Genomic DNA, 25,863 nt, shown 5'->3' on the forward strand with positions numbered 1-25,863 from the left:
CATTAAAGCAGCTGTTTATTTGTGAATGTTAAAATATAAAAGGTTCCAATAATTTTCTGATGGAGGTTCATATTAATATAGACTAATACTGACTGACACAGACGTCAACATGCAAATAAAAGGACTGAGGTGGACAAACACACAAATATAGAGGAAGTGAATATGATATGGGTTTTTGAGAAATAAACAAATGATGTGAAATGAGGTGATGAAAGAGGGATGAGAGCAGATATAATGATCACACTGTTTAAAGCTGCAGACAGAAACATCAGACTCAGGACAGAAACACACGACCTCTAAAGTAAGAACAACTCACATGTTCATTCTTCAAACACAACTAGACTTTGAGATGTTAATATTGTCTGAATGATTGTGAATTTTGTCTTTCTGCTATTTTTAAATGACATGATCATGTTTTACTCCAAGATGAATATGGGATTATCTGAGTTTTTCAATGTGTTTCTTCCTCAGAAATGGAGCAAACTCTATATTTCATTCTTCTTCTCATTGGTGAGTGTGTTTGTTGTTTTATTGATGGTTTATAGTTTCATCAGGTTTGACTCTGTTATGAAAAGCATTAAATCAAACCCTCTCTTTCACAGCTCTCTGCTCCGTATCTGAATGTGTTCAGCGTCAGTATTACTTTATAAACGTGAAGAAGACCTGGACTGAAGCTCAGAGATACTGCAGAGAGAATTACACAGATCTGGCCACCATTGACAACATGAACGACATGAACGAGGTGAAGAAGATTGTGGATGATGAACGTCGTCAGTATGTCTGGATTGGACTGCAGAAGACGGGTGTTGAGAAATGGCAGTGGTCTTCAGGTGATCCTGCACTCTATCAGAACTGGGCTCCTACACAACCAAATAACGGAGAAGAGAGGTGTGCTGTGATAAAGAATGGACAATGGCATGATGGGTTATATAGTTATACTCGTAATTTCATCTGCAACAACAGTGAGTTCAACTATTTAAAATTACAACAACCATTCATTTATAGATGCACCATATACCAAATATAACGACTCCAGAACATTTACTTCTGATTAGAAAAAAACAGTAATGCTTTAGATTACAGCCCAGAAAGTACTGCGTAATTACGACGTATATAAAGTATAACTTCTGGTAATTATAGTGTACCTATAAAGTAAGTACGTGTAAGTATAGGGGAACAATATGTAAAGTCTTGGGAATAAAGGGGTAACAACCAGGAATATAACTAATTATTTATACTGTAAGTATTTTAGAACTAAGGACTACTTACTATACTATTATGATAGACAACTATCTTATGCTTGGGAGCAATTTAGCGAGAAAGTGCACTGCACACCTTTTTGTAATAATAATGTACAAATACATAAAGGTTTTTTTAAAAACTTGCGTGGTAGGCTACATTTCAGTGCATGTATTTCGTTTTTATTGCAAAAGTGCACTGACTGAGTTGTTTCAAGGCAAGTAAAACTACAATATTGCATTTTTTTTTTAATACTGGGGAAATATACTCTTGCTCCATATAGTTACAGGGTAAGTATGACATTGTGGGCCATAAATTAAAGTGGTGCTTGTTACACTCTTGTTTCATGTAGTTAGTGGGTAAGTACAATAAAAAAACACATGTATACACACAATCTGACATCACTTGGAAACCTTTATTTGAAAAACAACTTATTTCAAAACAGATTTAGAACAGTTGTGTCACATATCCCTTGTTTCCCTGGACTACGTTTCCCATGATCCTCCTGTTTCTTCACCTGCACTCACTTCCCTCGTCATCTCCTATCATCACTCATCACCTGCACCTGGACTTGATCATCAGCACTCCCTTTATATTGCACTCACTCTCTTCACTCATTGTCCGTTTTCTGTTTTGCTTAGTGTGTATGTTTGGCATTCCTTGCCTTTGTTTATTATTGTGGAAATCCGTATCTGCCTCATCCTTCTACCAGTTGTAACGTCTGGATGGATCCGTTCAGAGTCAATAAACTTTGGAGTTTTCAGAACGCTTTTAACCTGATGAACTTTGTTTGTTAATCACTAACTCGGCTCCGGACGACTGTGACTTTCGGCAGGTTTGTGGACCTGTGAGGGTAAACAGAAAATGGCAACTTCCTCACTTTGGTGACTTCAAAAGGAGCACCCCCCCCAGAGACTGACCAGATCCACATTCCAACACCCCACACACACAGGGACACACAAAAACACACACACAGACACACACAGAAACACACAATCATACATTTTTAACTGTATATGTAAACTACCACTATGCTGAAATATATATTTCATATATTTTAGGGCCTATGCATGTTTCCTAGTGTTTAAATGAGTGTATTTGTGCTAGTGTGCATTTTAATAGTGGAATTCTGTCTGTAAACCATAACTTCTTGTCTATGCCTTTCTGATCTGTCGAGTTTGGTCTCTCCGTAAAGCTCCGGACACGAGCTATTCACTGAGATATGTCACACAGCTGACAAATGCATTTTTCTATGTGTTTAATGATACTGTGAAGAACACACTCCATTTCGAAATCTGATCTGATAGTCATAAATCATGCAGATTAAGTCGTGAGGCCAAGCAAAGGGAAAGCTTTCCCGCCAACTTTGCACCCATGTTATTGGCTACCCCACCTCAAGGAGGTGTGTCGGCTTATCTGTCATAAAAGCAAAGACGCACAATTTCTTGTGCATTCTCTCCCGATTGTCTCACGAGCCTCTCGTGCACGTTTTTCCCGGACCTCTCCGGTGACCACGCGCTGCCATCGCGCCCAGCTTCGGGACCACCATCTTCCAGCGAAATTCACTCTCAAGTCCTCAGTTCGAACCTTCCCGCGGAACGGAGGAAGCCAATGACCTGCACCAGCGCTAACCTGAAATTCGACACACACAACCAATGCAAGTATACTGCCGTTTCTCAATCTTAGATGATGAAACTGATTTCCGTGCTGGGTTAGAACTGGTTGTGAGTTTGCTACTTGCCTTCTCTCTTTCCCTCTCTACTTCCACTCTTGTACATAGGTGTGTATATTCTTGTATATATATTTAGATGTATAACCTCTGTATCCGTAGTTTGCATATATTAAAACATTATTCACGCTCGATTGTTCTGTTTGTTCTTTCAGCTGAAAACCAAGTCACTTTAACGTTTTTCGATCGCTTTATTATTTGATGCTATAAGTTATTTTCATGGCCAGAGAATAACTCTGTTTATAATATTCTGTAAGGGACTTAGTTTGCTGGACAAACGAACAGTTTCTCTAAATAATTATTAAACCAGAACTAATCATATATGTAATTGATTATAATTCATTGTAATTGATTCACAATATATGTTTAATTCCTTGTTGGGTCGATATATGAATCATAATTTATTCATAACCTTATGAATTAGCCAGACGCTAATTTGATCGCCCTGTTTCTGGATGGACTAGACGACAACACTATCCGTTTTGATGAACCTGATTATCGTTTTTCCTTAAGCGAAACTATCAATTTAATTTTGTGTTGAAATGGCTCCAAATTCCTAGTAGAAGAGGTTCGGGATAAGTGTTTGTCTCGTCCAGTCCCTCCAGAAACACGGTTGGCCAGGCCAGTTAGTCAGCCACCGTCTTCCTCCGCATGCTCCTCCAGTGAATTCCCTGCCTGTTCCATGCTGGACCCACACTCCTCCGCTAGGTCCAGAAAGCGGAGGAGGAGGAAAAAAGCTGTCCCAGCCTGTCACGAACCTGCCGCTCCAGCCCTCACCAAGGAGGCTCCAGCCTCACACGAGCCGCTATGTAATGCGGCCTGGCTTATTGACTTTGTTACCAAGCCAATTTCTCCAGTCTCCGCCGAGCTAATTTCTCCAGTCTCAGCCGCCAAGCCAGTATCTCCAGTCTCAGCCGCCGAGCCAGTATCTCCAGTCTCAGCCGCCGAGCCAGTATCTCCAGTCTCATTCGCAGAGCCCTCAGCTCCAGCCGCCGCCGAGCCAGCTTCACATCGGTTGCTCATTACAATGTGCTTCATCCAACGTGAAGTTGACTCTCATGCATAAGCTGGTGAAAGTTGGTTGGAAGCGAAAAGATGAGTAAACCATGGTGTACTGTATTTTCTTTTAATATATAATACAGAATAGCAAAATACATGGGATTCCTTTTTAAAGGTGCCATCGAATTGAAAATTGAATTTACCTCGGCATAGTTGAATAACAAGAGTTCAGTACATGGAAATGACATACAGTGAGTCTCAAACTCCATTGTTTCCTCCTACTTATATAAATCTCATTTGTTTAAAAGACCTCCGAAGAACAGTTATGTAACAGTCGGGATCATTAATATGTACACCCCCAATATTTGCATATGCCAGCCCATGTTCCCAACATTATGAAAGGCATTACACAAGGGCAGCCAGTATTAACGTCTGGATCTGAGCACAGCTGAATCATCAGACTAGGTAAGCAAGCAAGGATACTAGCGAAAAATGGCAGATGGAGCGATAATAACTGACATGATCCATGATTACATGATATTTTTAGTGATATTTGTACATTGTCTTTATAAATGTTTTGTTAGCATGTTGTTAATGTACTGTTAAATGTGGTGAAAGTTACCATAGTTTATTACTGTATTCATGCTGTATTACTGTATTCATATTCACGTTTCATACTGTATAGCAGTCGCTATTTTCATTTTTAAACACTTGCAGTCTTTATAATTCATAAACACAACTTCATTCTTTATAAATCTCTCCAACAGTGTGTAATGTTAGCTTTAGCCCCGTTAGCATACTGTGAAACTCATTCAGAATTTTTTAAGGGAGGGGGGGGGGGGCAATTAAAGGGGAAGCAGCCCTGAAATCGGTGCATTTCTAATTATGCTCCAAAATAGGCAGTTAAAAAAATGAATTTAAAAAAGTCTATGGGGTATTTTGAGCTGAAACTTCACAGACACATTCAGGGGACACCTTAGACTTATATTACATCTTGTAAAAAAAACGTTCAATGGCACCTTTAAGATTCATAAGTGGAACGATGAAAAAGAAGAAGAGAAACAAGTGGAGGAAGCCAAGCAAGAGAGAAAAAAAGGACAAAATGTGCTACTTTCTGTTAAGACTTTATAGTTTGAAATGAAAAGTTGATTTTAAAAAAGAATAAGTGAGAATTGTAAACCAGTTTTGAATTAAGTTGTTTTTCAAATAAAGGTTTCAGTGATATTAGTCAGTGATATCAGATTGTGTGTTTTTTTATTGTACTTACCCATAACTACATGAAACAAGGGGGTAAAACAAGCACCACTTTAATTTACAGCCCACATATGTCATACTTACCCTGTAACTATGGAACAAGAGTATTTCCCCTTGTATAAGTACCCCTTAGTTCTAAAATACTAATTTGTTATTTTTCTGGTTGTTACCCCTTTATTCCCAAGACTTTACATATTGTCCCCCTATACTTACGTGTACTTACTTTATAGGTGCACAATAATTACCAGAAGTTACGCTGTAAATACGTTTTTATTACACAGTGATTTCCGGGCTGTAATCTAAAGCGTTACCGAAAAAATACGCTTCAACTCAGGTTTCCCTACAGGGGTTCAGCCTGCAGGGTTGTCGAATGACTAAAGAAGCTTTATCAGCAAGATGGTAGAAAACTGTACATTTCTTGTCTATTACCACCCACTGCAACTTATACCAATGACGAAAATACGCACAGTTATAATAGCAAATTATGTGGGAGAGCGTTGCTATAGTGTGATGATATTATATTGCAACAGGGAGCACTTCAAAGTTAATACCAAATCATAACTAGTCAGCACATCATTTGTAATTGAAAGGGTTTAATGACAATATGTGGTTATGGTTACACTTAAAATATTTACAAAATAGATATGTAAGTTGATGTTAAACCATTAATCGTACATGGCATATATGTTGAATGTTACCTGAGAGATACGAAGGCAGAGAGAGAGAGAGAGAGAGAGAGACTTTAGAAAAGAGAAGAGCAAGAGCAAAGAAGCCCCAGTGAAATAATCTTCTTTTATCCCTACCTTGACCATGTGACTGAAACCCAGATGTGCGACATTAAAACTGACCAATCAGAAGATTAAAACTCCCCCCACTGTACGAAAGGTGTGACAATTGCATACCCCCGATTGCATATACATCTTGCCTACAGCCTACAAGCCTTGATCACTTTCAGCACCTTTGAGCCTTCCAAATGGCCCTTGTAGCAAGAGAGAGGAGGTTGAAACAGCAAAGCAAATGTCTTTGTTCATTTTAAAATATCTTTGGATATTTCAACCTTACACCTTAACGTTTAATATCTTCTTCACAAAGGGTCAGCACCACCAACTCATATAGACTTCGTGAAAAACTGGGGGGAAAAAAAGACATTTAGATGCATATGCTTAAAAAAAAAAAAAAAAAAAAAAAAAAAAAAAATTAGATTTATGTATTTGAAATGCATACAAAATTTCAAAATCATAAAATGGATGACATAGTTTTAACATTACATTAATAAACTGAATGTGATTCATATTTGTGTAGTGATTTTATTTTTGCTTAAGGACACCAAGTACACTGTAAAACTGTGATGTAAAAAAAAAAAAAGACTAACAGTAGCATACTGTTTTCCATTAAAACAGTAATATACCGTAGAAAACGATGTGATCTGGGCAACTTTTGTCAATTTTGATAAAGTAGCCTATATATCAAACCCTATTCACTATTCTCTACACTAGTTTACTGATATAGTCCACTTGACAGAGTAAATCCAGACACTGAGTGTGTTTACATGCACGTTCTTAAGCCGATTATGCAGAATAAGCCATCGACTAACGTGGTCATGTAAACGTGGTAACCCATTGTTTTATTTTGGTCGGAACAGTTTTTTACCTCTTACCCTGATTTCGTGTGGCATGTAAACGCATTGACCTGCTTTCTGTTGGCTAATTGAAGTGTGCATTTGTGATACGTGACAGAAACGCAGCTGTGGCAACCAGGGCGGGCGAGAGCCGTGAGGGAACGGCACGAGGCCGGTGACCCAAGTGATAACGAGCATCACCTGGGAGGCGCACCGGCCTTGAGTCTCTCACGGAGGAACTCCGGGAGCATAAAAGGAGGAGCGACGACCGTGAAGGACGAGAGAGGACCAGGCCTGGATATTATTTTATGTTTTATTATGTTTGTGTGGCCGGCAGACCCTCGCGGACGTCTGCCGGCCACACAAACATAATAAAACATAAAATAATATCCAGGCCTGGTCCTCTCTCGTCCTTCACATTTTTTTTCCATTATTTTCGTTTTGTTCTTTGTTTATTTTGAATTAAAGTTTTGTTGAACATTCGCCGGTTCCCGCCTCCTTCTTCCCACATTTACGAACTGTGTTACATTGGTGCCGAAACCCGGGAGGAAGGAGGGACATGCTGTCGGAGAGCCCTCGCTGCTGAGGGGGATCGCGGTGCTGCAGAGTTCGGGCAGCGCAGGAGTGAAGACCGTGAGAGGCTGCCCGAGGCGGTGGTACTGGAGCCTTGTGAAAGGTTGGAAGGAGACCCGGATGCCGTGCTCCTGGGAAGAGGTGGGGTGGCTGCCATCCAGGAGGGAGCGGAGGAGTCGCCGCCGTCCGCCGTGGGCCGGAGCCTGCTGCCGTCCACCACATGAAGGGGAGGAGCAGGGGACGGGGGACTTGCTGCCGGCTGCCCTCAACCGGAGGAGCCATCGCCTGCCGCCAGGAGGTGGTCGAGGATCGGGCCGTCCACCAAGGCCTGGAATGGATCCGGCTGGCTCATACTGGGTCTGCGGCAGGGGCGTAAATCGCGGTGGGGACGATATAAAAATATAATTAAATACCACTCTAAGTATTGTAAATAAATGATATATTTTTAAAATAATTGTGTAAGAAGTAAAGCAATACAAACGCAAACAGGCGTTTTAAGTTTAGAAACATTTTGAGTCACCCCTCCCTTGCCTCACAGTGGTTTGGTCCACCGCGCACGTCACACTCGTGCGTGTAGAAATCCGGCGGCGCCGGCGGGAGAGAAGACAGACGGTAGTTGAGAGGAGCTCTAGTAAGTCGGCTGTTAAGGCTATTTTATTCAAAAACATCGGATGAAGTGGTTATTTTTGCTTTAATGCTGACGACGCTGAGTAATTAGTCATAACAAAAATTATGCTAAAATAGCGGACTTTTTTTCCGTGAGTCCGCTATTTTAGCAATTATAATGTTACCTAGCTTGTTTGGTAGCTTGTTTACAATAGCTTGTCGGATAATATGTCACCCACACCAACAACAATTAACAGTGTGATAAGAATATGTGAACTGTAATAAGGCTAGAAGATTTACTGTTGTGTGTTGGGTTTTGCTCAAAGTATATTCATCATATTTTGGTGACTTGGTTGTAAAAAACTTCAAAAATATTCCAATAAATAAATGATTTTGAATATTTTGGTCAATTTAGTAAGTTTTTTTTATTGAACCAAAGAGAAACATTGAGCATAATGGCAGTCTAGTTACATGCTACACTAATAATAGTAGTAAGGTTTTCTTCTGTGTAACATTACGTTACATATATCCAGTGGTTAAATTGGGATTCCTTATGTGGGGGGGCTCTGTGGTTTCAGGCTTTCGAGGAGTGCACATGAGTATGCAAAGCCTACAAAATCTTATCAATTGACAAACTAAAAATAAGTCGACAGAGCCCTCTGCTATGAACACTAAAATGCAGATCAAAATCATTCTAGATGTTGGCAGTGTGCAAAGCTACATCTGATAACAAAATCTTTCTGTAGGCCTAAAGGAGAGTATATCAATACAAAATACAGGGTATTGTCCTTTGGACAAGTAAATTGGTCACTTGTCCGACCAAAAAAGTTGTCTGGAAAAAATTTGATTTTTTTTGGTGTAAATATAATTTATTCTGAAGCTATATACTCAACAGTGTTCCGTCAGCTTTTGCATATTTATATCTGCATATTTGTGATATATACCCCAAAGGCATTTTTTTCCCCTAATCTTATTTCATTTTTTTTTTTTTTACATTTGATCAATAAATTCAATAAGAAAAATAAAGCAGGACTGTTATGAATAAAATTAAATAATTTACACTGAAAAATTACAACTGCATTAAATAATGTTATGATATTCTTTAAATATTTTTGAATATAAAAATAAGAAATGTTGGGAAAATTTAAACATGAAACTGAACTGGCAGTAGGTGGCGGCAAGTGACTGTCCTAGTCATTCATTCAAACGATTTGTTCAAATGGCTGATTCCTTCAAGAATGAGGCAGGTGTTTTGGAATAGGCTATTACTGAATCTTTGACTCAACCGATTCGTTCAAAATGCTGAATCATTCATTAATAAAATATTTATTATTAAATATTTATATTATCCATTATCAATCGCCACTTACAATAAATGTAATAGAATCATGCTTGCGTTTTGGTGATTCCCTAACTATTTTTGTTATTGATGTTTTAATCAGGACAAGTAAAGCTCTCTTTCTCTTGCCCCTTCAAAAAATTAAGCGTTAATGTCGAGCCCTGATAAACCTATGTGCCGGGGTTCAGCCCCGGACGGCGCCGGCTCAATTTAAACCCTGCATATATCCTTTATAAGTAAAATTGTGGCTGTATTATTTGTGTCCCCTTCAAAAATTGCTCTTGAGAAATTTTATGTTTATTGTCCCCCCCTACTGTCCGATGAAATTTACGCCCCTGGTCTGCGGTGTTGGTCCGGTCTTCTGTTATGGTACACAGGAGGCAGACACAGATGTAAACAGGTAACTTGCCTTTTATTGACACCAGTAGAGCAAGGAGCATTCAACAGGTAAGCAGAGGTCAATGGATGTTATGATGATAATAATGTAGATAGTTACTGTCCTTTACTTTCAGATGTGGAGATGAATGGATACGCTGGAGCTTGGAGATCGCTGGAGGTGACAGGAACTGGCTGAAACACACACACACACACACACACACACACACACACACACACACACACACACACACACACACACACACACACACACACACACACACACACACACACACACACACACACACACACACACACACACACACACACACACACAGTGGACGAGGCACACAGAGGGAAGGAGACACACTGGAGACTGGTAGGTATGGAGAGAGGAGTCCATGAGGTAAGCATTAACACAGGTATATGCGAATGAGACCGGACATGGAGTGCTGTGTGCGTGTGCTTTTTATGGTGCTGCTGATGAGTGAGGTGATGAGGTGCAGGTGGCGGTGATCAGTACTCTGGGGAAGGTGAGTGCTGTGATTGGTGGGTGTTGGAACCTGACGTGTCTGTGACACAAGCCACCTTAGGTTTATATGACAATCTGGTAACACTTTACAATACGGGTGCACTAATATGCATTGATTCATGTTTAACTAATGCACAGATAATCATGTTTTAATGTATTACTCATGAAGAACTAAACCATTAATAGGTTGTTTGCACATGACGTCACTGTTGACCGTGAAATGCGGCTGGAGGGCAGGGACTGATTTTTCTATATGTGACCCGTCACGGAAACCAGGAACACAAGTCGGCAGAACAACTTTCGAGCAAAATGAGAAAGAAGCTTTTTTTTTTTAAAATTGGTGATTTTCGTTTTTTTGCAGAATCTGTTAGTTGAGATCATGAAGAAGCCTTTCCGTGTTTGAGATAGCAGTATTGGTATATTTAAAAGCGTACATTTTGAGGTTGAAATCGGCTTGTTTTTCGGAGATTCTAGCACGCAGTAGGGGCGTGTCATGTCTGTGTGTATTTCCATACTGGGAAGCGTGGCTACTTATTATGCAGTGCTCTGGCCGGCTCTAGCTGATATCAAAATTCAATGAAGAACCGTGGCCGTTACACCGAAAATGTTTTGACAAGTTTTGACTTCTTTGACAAGCCGGATGCTTATGAACAAGCACTCACTGATTCTGAAGACGATCTGAGCGACGATGAAAGCGGCATAATAAGACATTACCTCTCTGGAGTCGGGTAACGCGCCGGCGCATTTTGCAGGATTTTTTTCACATTGCAGCAAAACAGACTTAAAATACTCCGTCATTTTTTGTCATAGAGACATAAGTAATATTTCAATTGAAACCAGTGCCGGCCCTAGCCTCTTTGGCGCCCTAGGCAAGATTTTTTTTTGGTGCCCCCTTATATTGCGATTTATCTAAAGGGGCGAATCTAGAAAATTATTTCTAGGGTGGCAAAGGGGTGGCATGAGGTCTATGAGGGGTGGCAACACCAAAGCAAGCGCTCATGCATAGTTTTTGGAGATTTATAGCCTGACATACACAATTGTGTTCACAAACATTGCATTACCAGAAATTATCTATATACCGTTTAAAATTAATAAATTAAAAAATTCAATATCCATCATGGCACCAAGTAAATACACTATATGAAAAACTTCTAAATGAGTCTGAGCTTGTATCACTAAAGGAGATGAGCAGTTTTATTAATACTACACAGGCTACTTCAATGGTATAAATCACATTTTAGTGCAAGTTAAAGAGCAACAAAACAATTTTTGAATTTCTGTTATTAACAGAGGTGGGAATGTGTGTGTTCACCCAGAACACCCTATCAACCACATACTCTAGCAACACATCAGCAACTGCATAGCAAGAGCCTAGCAACCACCTAGCAACACTTTAGCAATCACCCAGAACATCTATATTCTGGACTAACTGACCAAAGTTTTTACATTTTTTAAACAAGACTTGAAGTTGGGTTTATGACAAGCCAACATAAATTTGTCCTTCAAACTTTTCAGTCTCTATTGTTTTTCTTGATTGCTAATGCACAATTCATGAAACAATTCAACATTTTCTCACAACTAAACACAATATCAAAACTATACACCAACTTGCACAAACCTCAAATGTCTAGGTCAAAATAAAATGTTCTATTCAAAAACTTATTCTTGTCTGACAAAATCAAACTTTGGCATCAGATGACACACAAAACGTTACAAATACACAGACTACTGCACTGCCCAGTGAACACTAGTGAGATCAATTCATATAACACGGTAACAAAAAAAACTCTATTTCATTTTACTATTATAAATCTTGCAGTAGATGAAAAGCATGAGAAAAATAAGTATGAACTTGGTATGCACCACAATACAGTATACTATCAATTGCAGTAAAAGTAAATTCAGCATCCTCTGCACATTTGGCTAAATTTTATTACAGTATACAGTATAGTAGTGTATTGGTCTTCTTCTGACACAGACTATATCCCTTGGAAATCATTTCTCAGCGCTGCAAAAAATACAGTACAGCCTACGTATAACAAATGGCTACAAAGAGAGTTGACAATCACAACGTTGAGGGTGTAGCCTACAACGTGAAATTTCCCTCATCTAAAGTAGCATACTGGTACTGTGAAAGTTTAAAACCCCTGTAAATTATTCATTCAGCTCTCTCAGATTTTGACTGGTGTGTCATCAGTTTTGCTACCTAATGTTGTCATTTTAAACGTTTTGAGAAATGTATAATGTGTTAGCAATCGAGAAAAGCTAAAATACGTTTAGATTCTTACCCCAACTCTGCTATTAGTTTCTGTGATCGGGATCTCCGTATTGATTTCATGTTATTGGTTCATCGGATGGCAAAAATACCTTAATTTATCCATGATGAAAGTGGAGCGGGCGGTCGCTGAATCAGCTCGCCAAAAAATTACTAAAATTTCAGACATATTCGGATGGGACATTTCTCACAGGACTTCTGAGTTAGCCGGGAAGCAGCAATTTTCCGATTCACGTACAAATATGGGAAAAAAATCGTAAGTGAACTTGGCTGCGCTGTGTTTTTGACTCTCAAAGAACCGGTTCATAAGAGTCATTTGTTAATGAAGCACACTGGGCGCGCTGCGTGCAACCATCATGCACAGTTTACTGAAAGACGTGTTTTCTTGCCATTACTTTGGGTTGCGCAATTTATTTTAGCCATCATATTGAAGCGCCACTCCTGAAAAGCAGTACTTGAAACACTGCTTATTTTATTCTGTGATAATTTTGGGGTGGCAAAGCTTTTTATTAGGGTGGCAGATGCCACCCCGTGCCACCCAGGTAGATCCGCCCCTGTCCACACATCCGGCCTCTTTGGCGCCCCCTAGCGAGATTGCGCCCTTAGCATTTGCCTATACTGCCTATATAACGGGCTGGCTCTGATTGAAACTATAGAATGTCTTCTTTTATTTGTGTACACTCAGAGTAAAAACAAAATGTTGTGCTTTTTGTAAAATAAAGAAAACTAACATGATGCGTGATCTCTCATCTCCCTCTGAACGAAGTCCAATCTGATAGTTCTCATAAAATGAACTGTAACTTAGTGAATACTAATCATAAAAGAATTATACTTGTGTCTGAAAAAACGTTGAAATGTCAGGTTTTAAATTGTGTAAGTCAAATCGAAAACAAACATTCTGTGTTTTTGTAATCTGTATGAAAAGAGAGCCATGTCAGAAGTCTGTGATTCAGCTCATTATCCATAATGCGGCCACGCCCACTGAGCCAGCGCTATTCAGACGCAAATTCAGTCAATACATGCATTCATCGTCTCAATCGTGTATTTATTGTCTTGAAGAGTGTTTTGAATAGCCATAGTTAGCGATCTCTGGCCTCTGTTAGTCCAGTTATTTCCTGGATTGCCTATTCTTCTTTAACAGGCTTCTCAGGTGAGAACATTTCATTTCATGATTATAGTGACCAAAATGATCACGGTTATCACAGAATCCTGTTCAAAAAGTAAATTCACCAAGTTTCATGTGGAAAACCAGCAAATAACAAATAAAATGATCAATAAAAATAAAATAAAAGCATCAATGTGTACTTTTTCTTTACATAAACATTAAAATAATAACATTAAAAATGATGGGCAGATTTTAAAGGAGTGTCTTACAACAATCTACAATGCACAAGTTCAAATAGAGTTTTGACAAAAAAAGTCACATATTTCAGCCTCTAAATCATTTTTATAAAAGTAAAAAAAGATAAATGACTGACATTTACAATGCACATTAACCTTTAATATTAATAGTATGTGGTCCATGCAGCTTTACAGGGGTATGGTTTATCTAAATGAGATGTAAATGAGCCCTATTGTCACTCCCAGCAGGTGAGAACAGGCGAGAACTGCAACTTTAGAGGCGTTTTTCTCCCTATAGAGCTTTCTTGAATGCCTACTTTCAAATGTCCACAACTTCTCCAAACATTATCAGATTTCCATGTGTCACACACCGTTAGAAAGCTTGGAGACTACACTTTCAGAATCTGTGAATAACTCAAAATGCCCCAAAACCGACTTGTGTCCCTACTTTCCGTGACTGGTCACATATGAGTCCTATCAAAAACTAAAAATTCCTATGTTTTGCGTTGTTTATGGTTGCCCAAATCGATCAAACCGAGAACCCACAAGGAGCTTTTATCGTTTACATAACTTATATAGTTTTTTAACTTTAAAAGTTGTCACCTTTTATAGCGTTTTGCGTCTGCTGATTCTGAAATGAATATGGATACCTGCTTACCTCATTTGTTTTTGACTTGGTTAAATATCCACATTCTTCATGGTATCTTTTGCAGGGAAGAGAAGATATTTTATCCCATTGAATGATAATTCGATGTTTTCACTTCAGTTTTGTAGAATTCACAATTGAATTTTACAATGTTGATCTGGTTACCGTGAAAACAGTGTCACGTGCTGCTGCTTCAGCCATCATATAGTAGAAAATGTCCAAATAAATAAATGTTTAACAAGCTGACAGAAGTCGATCCATTTCTTTGTTGGAAGGGTGTAACGTTAAATGTAAGTGTAGTTTTAATGTTGTCTTTTTAAAAATTCACTTTCCCATATGACCACGGAGGAGAATCAGAGGGGCATTCAGCGGACAGACACCCTTTTTTACAGTCAGCAACACATTTTTTTGTATTTATTTCAACAAATGACAACCAATATCAAACCCATAGAAGCTTGTGAACAGTTTTGAAGTGGTTGTGTGCAGGTTACTCATTCACAAGCCGAGTGAGAGTCATACTCGCAAATGTAATGTTAATTATTACACCAAAACAAAATACAAAACTTTCAAAAACACTCAGCAATGTGATTATTTTATTGACTAATAGGGAGTGGGTTCAATCAGTGACATTACATTTGCTATACGTCGTCGGCCATTACACCTCCTTAGCCTGCTTCCCTTGTGTTTTTACACGTAGAAAAGGCGAAAATTGTATTACGCCGTGCAGTTTTTTCCCTGAACGATGATGTGAGCTCCTGTTGCAATTCTCGATTCAGCATAAATGACCTACAATGGCGATATTTTTCACAATCATGACAGGAAATCAAAATACTGCCCTAGCAGAAAGGCAGCGCGAAATAAACAAACCCAGACTAGAACTGAATGCGGCATGATGGCAGCTTTACATCCTCTATATTTACCTCCTGTATGGCAATCAAGTCTTTCAATTCAGTGGAAAATTTGCACCTTTTCATAACATAAGGATCACGTCCTACATATGTTGTGATTTTCTGTTTATACCTTTCTAAACCAGCACAGAAAGGACTTTTCTCCATCTCTTCCATTCTAATTTTCACTGCTTGCCCTCCAACCTATTAATGATTACTGCATCAGTAACTGATACAGTTTCTATATGATTAATAGATTAATTAATATATGAATTGCTATTAATTAAAGGTGTCATAATGTATTAATTCTTTAATGACATATTTTATTAATTAATAGTGTAACTTAATGTGTTAATTACCACAATGGTTTGAAGCCATGTATTTCAACTTCCAGATACAATCCGAGATATATTTAAAAATATCCTTAGTCCTCTAAGGTTTATAATGGTTGTGAATGGTAACCCACATTCTGAAGACATAAAAAATGCATCCATCCATAAAACAAGTAATTCATACGGTTCCAGGGGGGTTAACAAAGTCCTTTTGAAGTGAATTTGCCACTTCCTAATGTAGTTGTAATGCTGGGAATCAAGATGACAGCAGGGTGGTAGATCCAAATGCAAGCTTTATTAAAAGAGAGCGCAGTTAAACAGGCAGGAGGTCAAACAACAGCAAACAGGATCAGGAGAGGCGAGGCAAAGAGTAGTCCAAAAAAAGTTGTGGGAAATGTAGTCCAGAGTGAAGTGACTGCGTGTGTGCAATGAAAAAGTCTTAATGGTGAAAAGTAGACCTCTGGTGGGGAGTGGAAGGAAACAGCAGTGGATGGAAACGTGACAGTAGTTCTTTTCATGTTTTGCTTTTGGTTTTATTATAAAATATCCATAATAACAAATGATTCATGCTAATAACTAATGCATTAAACACTTTCAAATATTTTTAGATTTAATTAAAAACATGAAAATGGCAGATTTTTAAACATTGCTTTAAAAAAGAGCTCTTTAAAATTCTTTAAAGCTGCTCAAGCACTCAGACAACACAGACTTGTTCTCTTCTTCTCCTCTGTGTTGCTGCAGGTCTATTAATCTTCATTTTACTCAACAGCACTTAATGCACCGCTCCATTCTGACAAATGCTCTATTGTCCGTCTGTTGCTGCAGTTATCACTGTCAATCACAGTAATTTCAGGAGTGATTTGTGGAGCAATGGAGCAGATACACTCAAGGACGTGCACAGGAATTTTGAGGGGCAGTTGCTCTGACCTAAAAAAAGGGCACCCCCCTACCAAAAAAATGGATGAACAGCTATTTACTGTGTTGGAATTTCCAGAGCTATACAATACAAGTTTGCTGGTCGTATAGAGACATCGGGAGAAAAGCTGTGTCATGAAGACATGACAGACATGTGCTCTGGCCAGCGCAGCGCAAATCGCTTTGTATCTGAAGAGCTGCGCTGAACCCAGCGGCGAGCGCAGCGCATACCACGTCCTGTGTGAAAGGGCCTGAGTGAGAGACGCAGGGAAATTAAATGCAGCTGAACGTTTGCTCTATGAAAGACATTGACAAAGACGAAAACTAAGGACATTTAATCTATAATTTTATCGGTCATGTGCATGTCACGGTACACACGAAGACAAAAAGGTAGATCCAAGTGTAGCAGAGAGATTTATTAAAGGGGAATCCAAAAGCGTAATCCACAGAGCAGGCAAGGGTCAAAGTCCATGAAATCAGTCCAAAACAAGCAGGTACAAAATAACACAAAGAAAACCAGAACAGACAACCGGGGAATCAATAAATGCGTGACATTAAACAACGAACCACAACCAAAGACAGAAACAGCTCAATATAAATAGACAGACACTAATGACATGATACAATACAGCTTTGTGTAATGACATTGGGTAATGAGTCTGGTGAGTGTGTATGGGAATTGTAGTCCATGAAACAGGTGGAAATGAAAGTCCGGGATGGAGTGCCCTCTAGTGGGTGATAGGGCACCCTCACTGGTGATCATGACATTACCCCCCCTCAAAGGAGCGGCTACCAGACGCTCCACCAGTCCAAACAAAACAAAAACACAAAAACTCAGGAGGGAGGTGGATAGGAGGAGGATCAGGGGGAGGGATGGCGGGCCAGATCCAGGGTCCCCAACTGATAGCCAGGGCGGTGCTGGAGAAACTAACCAGGCTGGTTCCAGCGGTTCTGGAGTCCTGGCTGAATGCCAGGGCGGTGCTGGAGGAACAGACCAGGCGGGTCTCAACGGTTCAGGTAGCCTGGGCAGAGGCGGCAAGGCAGAAGGCTTGGATGGTGGCGGCAGACAGCCTGGGCAGCGGGGGCAGGGCAGAAGGTCTGGGCGGTGGCAGCAGAGCCGATCGAGGGTACTCCGTGGCCATATCGGGAAGAGCGGGCAGCTCCGGGACGGCAGCGGGCTGCTCGGGCTGCTCCGGGACGGCAGCGGGCTCGGGCTGGGGCTGCTCCGGGACGGCAGCGGGCTCGGGCTGGGGCTGCTCCGGGACGGCAGCGGGCTCGGGCTGGGGCTGCTCCGGGACGGCAGCGGGCTCGGGCTGGGGCTGCTCCGGGACGGCAGCGGGCTCGGGCTGGGGCTGCTCCGGGACGGCAGCGGGCTCGGGCTGGGGCTGCTCCGGGACGGCAGCGGGCTCGGGCTGGGGCTGCTCCGGGACGGCAGCGGGCTCGGGCTGGGGCTGCTCCGGGACGGCAGCGGGCTCGGGCTGGGGCTGCTCCGGGACGGCAGCGGGCTCGGGCTGGGGCTGCTCCGGGACGGCAGCGGGCTCGGGCTGGGGCTGCTCCGGGACGGCAGCGGGCTCGGGCTGGGGCTGCTCCGGGACGGCAGCGGGCTCGGGCTGGGGCTGCTCCGGGACGGCAGCGGGCTCGGGCTGGGGCTGCTCCGGGACGGCAGCGGGCTCGGGCTGGGGCTGCTCCGGGACGGCAGCGGGCTCGGGCTGGGGCTGCTCCGGGACGGCAGCGGGCTCGGGCTGGGGCTGCTCCGGGACGGCAGCGGGCTCGGGCTGGGGCTGCTCCGGGACGGCAGCGGGCTCGGGCTGGGGCTGCTCCGGGACGGCAGCGGGCTCGGGCTGGGGCTGCTCCGGGACGGCAGCGGGCTCGGGCTGGGGCTGCTCCGGGACGGCAGCGGGCTCGGGCTGGGGCTGCTCCGGGACGGCAGCGGGCTCGGGCTGGGGCTGCTCCGGGACGGCAGCGGGCTCGGGCTGGGGCTGCTCCGGGACGGCAGCGGGCTCGGGCTGGGGCTGCTCCGGGACGGCAGCGGGCTCGGGCTGGGGCTGCTCCGGGACGGCAGCGGGCTCGGGCTGGGGCTGCTCTGGGACGGCAGCGGGCTCAGGCTGGCAGACTGATCCAGAGTCAAAAACACCTGAGTGCCTCCTCCAGGCATACAAGACCGCCAAAACATAAAAAGAGAAGATAGCCCTCCTGGCCATCACAGGACTGACAAGGAGAGCATGCGGGACTGGATCGGACTTGCTGGCTGGAGTGGGCTCTGGAGCGGACTCCCTGGCTGGAGCGGGCTCTGAAGCGGACTCCCTGGCTGGAGCAGGCTCTGAAGCGGACTCCCTGGCTGGAGCAGGCTCTGAAGCGGACTCCCTGGCTGGAGCAGGCTCTGAAGCGGACTCCCTGGCTGGAGCAGGCTCTGAAGCGGACTCCCTGGCTGGAGCAGGCTCTGAAGCGGACTCCCTGGCTGGAGCAGGCTCTGAAGCGGACTCCCTGGCTGGAGCAGGCTCTGAAGCGGACTCCCTGGCTGGAGCAGGCTCTGAAGCGGACTCCCTGGCTGGAGCAGGCTCTGAAGCGGACTCCCTGGCTGGAGCAGGCTCTGAAGCGGACTCCCTGGCTGGAGCAGGCTCTGAAGCGGACTCCCTGGCTGGAGCAGGCTCTGAAGCGGACTCCCTGGCTGGAGCAGGCTCCAAAGCGGACTCCCTGGCTGGAGCGGACTCCAAAGCGGACTCCCTGGCTGGAGCGGACTCTGGAGTGGAATCACTGACTGGAGTGGGCTCACTGACTGGAGCGGGCTCTGGAGTGGACTCAATAACTGAAGCGGGCTCTGGAGTGGATTCACTGACTGGAGCGAGCTCTGGAGAGGCCTCCGTGTCTTGGGGGATGGAAGCCTTCCTCCTCCTCTTCCTCCTTTTAGATGTGGGAAGCGGAGACTCAGTGCCCACCTCCCCTGTGGCCTCTGGAGCGGAGTCACGGGCTGGAGCAGGCTCATGGACTGGAGCGGGTTCACGGGCTGGAGGGCTCTGAATCTGCCCATCCCTATGCAGATACAGGTAACTAGCGAAATTCCAAAAATTCAACTTCCCCACCAGCTCCATCTCCCACTGCGGCAGAAGATCATTAAGACAGTTATTAATTGTGTCCTTGAGGACCACATCAGAGAGACCATACCCCTCCGCCCGTGACCAGAACTTCTGGACGAATGTCCACACTCCCATTCTCCCCTGGCGAAGAGTTGCCAAAAGGGCCTGAGCCTCCTCAGCCCCCACTGATGACCGGAGTCTCCTGCTGCTGGATCTCTGCATGGTGGTTCGTTCTGTCACGGTACACACGAAAACAAAAGGTAGATCCAAGTGCAGCAGAGAGATTTATTAAAGGGTAATCCGAAAGCGTAATCCACAGAGCAGGCAAGGGTCAAAGTCCATGAAATCAGTCCAAAACAAACAGGTACAAAATAACACAAAGAAAACCAGAACAGACAACCGGGGAATCAGAAAACACGTGACATTAAACAAGGAACCACAACCAAAGACAGAAACAGCTCAATATAAATAGACAGACACTAATGACATGATACAATACAGCTGTGTGTAATGACATTGGATAATGAGTGTGGTGAGTGTGTATGGGAATTGTAGTCCATGAAACAGGTGGAAATGAAAGTCAGGGATGGAGTGCCCTCTAGTGGGTGATAGGGCACTCTCACTGGTGATCATGACAGTGCAGCGCTGCAGCCACGTAAACAGAGTTTGCCCCTACTGACTTTCATTTTCGGACGGGTGCCCGAATATGGAAGTGAGGCTTACGTGAGATTCTGCATCCATTGTACAATTTTTTTATTTTATTTTTTTCCACCTCGGAAGGGCAACGTGAGTCGAGAAGTGCATATGGGCAGTTGCCCGGGCAACCTGAGCAACCCCCCTGTGCACGGTCCTGGATTCACTCCTGTAATTATATTTTTTTTCTTGGCAGTTTTCATTCAATGAATGGAATTACAGTGTAGTTTGTGTTCGCTCACTATCTAATCCAGTGCAATGTGCATTAGGTGAGGAAAACAGTGTGATAATATTAGTGATTCTCATTTCTTTAATCTTAAAACTGGCACCATTTTCAAGATAAATTGGCTTTTTCTTTCTTTAAAACCACCTCTGGTGTTTATTTATTTATTTGTTTTTGTTTTGTATTCTTTGCACTGTTCTGAACATTGATATTTTATGCTCAACAATAGATCTCAGTGTTTATTAAGAACTTTATAATGACCTAATATATATTTTTTTTAATCAATTTATTTTCATATATTAGGATTTAAATGGTGATGAATGCACTGAAAATAACTTTATTCTCTTTTCATCTCTGTAATAATCTTTGTGTTGTTTAAATTTTATTTTAAAAAGTTGTCAGTCAAAATTAAAACTGTTGGATTATATTCTATATTCTCATTTACAAACAACCAAAGATAATGTGAATTACAGTATTTACACTGGTTTTTTTTTTTACATTTTGAATTACAGTGTACGGTGTTTATAAGTGGGTCAAATCCACAGCTCAGTTCTCACTTCATCATGAGACTTTTAAATAAGATACTCTTTTACTCAACTAGGTTTTTTGTATTTTTTTCTCTACTCACACTATATTTTGTGGAAAATAATGTTAATTTTACTTGATTATATTTTTTTGGTACTCTTTCCACCCTGATGGTTTGAACTAACACTCATTCTGTTCACCTGTAGGTGTCGCTATTACCAAAATTATTATGTTACTTTTTAAAATCATCCTGATGTTCACAAATGTTACTTCATGTTAAATCTTTAAAATATTCCTGAAGATATTGAAAAGATTCAATATATCATCAGCTGTAGAAACAGTCTTTGAATGACACGTGTTTCTGATGTTTCCACTGCTGCTCTTATTCACATCAAACCATAAAACTGTGTGAGAATAATTAACTTTTTTTTATTTATTGTTTTTCTTAAAGCAAACACAGGACTTGTCTATGTCAATCAGATGAAGATTTGGAGAGATGCTCAGAGTTACTGCAGACAGAATCACATTGATCTGGTCAGTGTGAGGAACCAGAATGAGAATCAACAGGTTCAGCAGTTCATTAGTAATGATAGTCACAGATCTGATGATGTCTGGATCGGTCTGTTCAGAGATTCATGGCAGTGGTCAGATCAGAGCAACTCTTCATTCAGATACTGGAGGTCTGATGAACCTAGTAATGCTGGAGGAAATGAAAACTGTGCAGCGATCATTAATACTGCTCCGAGAGAATGGAATGACGTCTCTTGCAGTGAGCGATATCCTTTTGTGTGTCATGAAGGTGAGCAGATCCTCACAAAATGTCTCGGTTACGACTGTAACCTTAGTTCCCTGAAGAGGGAACGACACGTTGCGTCGAGAAATTGACGCTATGGGAACGCAATGCGTGATGTCGTCATGAAGCACATTTAAAATCCGTCCAATGGTGTGACGAGACGTCAGAGGCGGGTGACTTCACAACCAGGAACTTTAAAGCATGCTCAAACAGTGCAACGCTAGCTTCAAAGTGTCTGAAGTAGTCGCTGACAGGCATGCCAGAAGTATGGCAGGGTGACGCAACGTCTCATTCCCTCTTCAGGGAAACTAAGGTTACAGTCGTAACCGAGACATTCCCTTTCAAGCGAACTCACATTGCATCGAGAAATTGACGCTGTGGGAACGTTAATACAAATGCAGCCATAATGAGCAAGCCTGTCTAGTATGACTCGTCAACACTAGAAAGAATGCTGGGGCCCCTTTGCTAGTGGACCCAAAACAAATTAACAATTCTTTTGACTTACTCCACAGGGCAGCTCTGTGGACGTAAGCATCCAATGCCTCAACTGGGCAAAGCAGATTAAGGCATTCCTGGTCTGAATCCCTGAAGGGAGGAGGACAGAAGGCTTGCAGTACAATAGGCCTAACCACATTAGTGGGGACTTTAGGAATGTACCCAGGTCTGGGATGAAGGAAGGCTTTCACCCTATCATGTGCAAATTCCAAGCACGATGGGGCAACCGAAAGATCTTGCAAATCTCCTGAAGATATAGCGAGGAGAAACAGCGTCTTCAGAGTCAAAAACTTGACTGGAACCTCCTCAATAGGCTCAGAGGCCATGCCCACAGGTTCCATAGTTCTGGGCGATGGTGAAATATTGTGCCCCCTGCCTGGGACAGGAGATCCCACCTGAACGGAATCTCCCAAGGAGAGGTGTCTAGGAGAGATACTAGGTCCGAAAACCACACTCTGCCTGGCCACTGCGGGGCTATCAAGGTGAGCCGGACCTGGTCCTGGCGAACTCTCTCTAAAACTCCCGGGAGCAGAGCGATCGGGGGAAACGTGTACAGATGAAGCCTTGGCCACGTCTGTACCATAGCATCCAGTCCGAGAGGAACTGGATGTGTGAGTGGACAGTGAGACGTCTCTCGAGACACAAACATATCCACCTGAGCCCGGCCAAATACCCCCCATATTTGCTCCACCACCTCAGGGGTGGAGCCTCCATTCCCCGGGCCTCAGCCCCTGCCTCAACAGAACATCTACTCCAATATTCTTGACCCCGCGGATATATGCTGCTCGAAGTGACAACAATTTCCGCTGGGATCACAGGTGGATTTGGTGCACCAGTTTGTAGAGTGGACGTGACCAAAAACCCCCCTGGTGATTTATGTAGGCGATCACCGATGTATTGTCTGACTGGACAAGAACATGGTGGCCCCTGAGGTCTGGGAGAAAATTCCTGAGAGCCAGAAAAACAGCCATCATCTCCAGGCAGTTGATGTGCCAGGAGAGGTGGTGTTTACTCTGCAGACCTTGAGTCGAGCGTCAGTCTAGGATGGCCCTCCAACTTGTGAGGGAAGCATCTGTCGTTAGCATCTTGCGATGAAAGGGAGCTCCCAACACTGGCCCTTGGGATAGGAACTAGGGTTTATTCCACATGTCCAAGGCACGTAAGCATCGCCGCGTGACCTTGATCATGCAAAAAGGATTTCCCCTCGGAGAAAACCCCCTGTTTCTGAGCCACCACTGCAGGGGTCTCATCGGTATGGAGATCTGGAAAAAATGGGAGACTCCGACATGGAGGCTGCTCACAAGGGCAGGCGTTCATCCAGTTTACTTTTGAGACAAACATTCTGCCTCTCTGCTGGCCATTCGAGATTTAACTTGGCAACAACTCGAGTCACAGCATCCATCAACTCCTCATATGCGGGAGAATGGGATGGCGAGTCCTTACTCTCACATATGTCGATGCTTTCCACATCCAACTCCTCAGAGCTGGACACGTTGAGCACCAGTGCTTCAACCAGTGTGGAAGGAACTGCAACTGCAACTGAACTATATATATATAGGAATGACAATACATCACCAAATAAGACAAACGAGTCACATATAGTGCAACTGAAGACACAGAAGCTAGCGTTGCACTGTTTGAGCGTGCTTTATAGTTTCCTGGTCGTGACATCACCCGCCTCTGATGTCTCATCACACCATTGATCGGATTTCACATGTGCTTCATGACAACATCAGCGTCAATTTCTTGACTGTTCTGCATGTTATTTTTGATCAGTCTCTCTCTAGTTTCTGCTTGTGGTTTGTTTTGTGTCCAGATAAACTGATTCTGATCAAAGAGAATCTGACGTGGTCTGAAGCTCTGAGATACTGCAGACAGAATCATGTGGATCTGGTCTCGGTTCATTCAGAAGAGATTCAGCGTCGTGTGATGAATGTGGTTCAACAGGCGTCTACTGGGGCGGTGTGGTTGGGTTTACACAACTACTGCCTTATGAACATGTGGCTCTGGTTGAGCGGAGAGATCGTGTGCTATCAGAACTGGGCTCCAGGGAACGGAGCAGAACCGGAAGACTGCCGCCTCGAGAAGAGAAAAGGAGCAGTTCAGTCTGGAGGAGATCAGCGCTGGATCAGCCTTCCTGAATCTCACAAACTCAATTTCATCTGCAGCAGATATTAAGAGTGAAGGATTCGTTTGTGTTGTTCTTTCACTTTCATTTTGCCTTGTTCTATCTTTTTTTTTTTAATTAGCACACACTTTTGTTCATTTTTCTTCAGATAATGTTCATATCAGTACAATGAAATTAATTTCTCTAACTGAAGAGTATCATACAAGTCTTTTTAATAGCAGTGTAGCATGCTTTTTTTAAATACTAATGTGCACTATATATGTTTTAAAGACCCCATGAAATCAAAATGAGTTTTCATCTGTGGCTTTTAGAAACATTTGGAAATTGCAGTCATTCTCTTCTGGAAAAATGGCTCAATATTTTAACACAGACTGTTCAATCAAACACACTTACAGTCAACTAGACATTAGAAGATCACGATTCAAGGATTTGGCATAAAGCATATATTTTAAATTTTCTATTTAAAAGAAAATCAAAGTAAAGCACAATCACATCAGTTGATTTCATGGGATTCTGGTGGTTTGGATACTTTCCTCTGCTCCTGTTTCTAGTCATATCTTTACAAATTACTTGTTTAACATGATTGTGAGCATCTATATATGTGTCTTAATGAAATTAAATATGGTTTATTCTTTAAGAAAAACTAAAAGTTGAGTATAAAGCATTTTGCAACCTGTAATTCAACACCAGCTCAAATAAACTTATTTACAAACAGCATTATTGTGTTGTGACGTTTATAAAACACAAATATACATACAATTTTAATAACAATTTAAATACAATTTTTAATGAAGTAATAATTTTAAGGAAAAAAAAAACACTTTTATGAAGAACTCTATATTCTACACAGTAAAGTCCTCCTAAAAAACTTTATCAATTAATAATGGAGAACGTTATAGTGACATGATTCACAGCAAAACATGAGTGTTAAATGAACAACTCAATGTCTATATGAGTCAATCTTCTGTTAAAGAAACACTGAAGCAACAGCATTTAATGAGATGTTTAAGTGATTAAAGTTTGACTTTATTTCAGTCATTCATCTACAGAAGTTCTTATTGAGAATGAACAGAGGTTTAGATGTTGATGTTTCATTGAATGTTTCATTTAAATGAATTATGGTGATCAGTGTTCCCCCTAAAGAAGACTTGAACCCTCTGAAGAACATCAAAATCAGAAGCAGCAGCTTTACTAATGTGCTCTGTGACCCTTAATGTCAGAAAACTACCATTTAAAAACTGTAACTCTCAAATAAATATGAATGTAGATATG

The 25,863-nt window shown here is 42.3% G+C and overlaps 1 protein-coding gene across 1 annotated transcript; it reads left to right on the forward strand.

Moving 5' to 3' along the window:
- Window positions 1–473: 473 nt before the first annotated feature.
- Window positions 474–24,659, forward strand: LOC137030603 (macrophage mannose receptor 1-like). The gene is made up of 4 exons (XM_067401010.1): window positions 474–510; window positions 603–962; window positions 21,627–21,974; window positions 24,280–24,659. The coding sequence occupies exons 1-4, from the start codon at window positions 474–476 to the stop codon at window positions 24,639–24,641; spliced, it is 1,107 nt and encodes a 368-aa protein (XP_067257111.1). The 3' UTR covers window positions 24,642–24,659.
- Window positions 24,660–25,863: the final 1,204 nt, after the last annotated feature.

Source organism: Chanodichthys erythropterus, chromosome 11 (genome assembly GCF_024489055.1).
Source record: "Chanodichthys erythropterus isolate Z2021 chromosome 11, ASM2448905v1, whole genome shotgun sequence".
Taxonomy (NCBI): Eukaryota; Metazoa; Chordata; class Actinopteri; order Cypriniformes; family Xenocyprididae; genus Chanodichthys; species Chanodichthys erythropterus.

What these genes read in the sequence shown, in the direction of transcription:
- LOC137030603 (XM_067401010.1), top strand. Translation starts at nt 474, where the DNA reads ATGGAGCAAACTCTATATTTCATTCTTCTTCTCATTG. An exon ending in TAATTTCATCTGCAACAACA is followed by an intron (nt 963 to 21,626) that starts GTGAGTTCAACT and finishes TTTTTCTTAAAG; the next exon opens with CAAACACAGGACTTGTCTAT. An exon ending in TCCTTTTGTGTGTCATGAAG is followed by an intron (nt 21,975 to 24,279) that starts GTGAGCAGATCC and finishes TTTTGTGTCCAG; the next exon opens with ATAAACTGATTCTGATCAAA.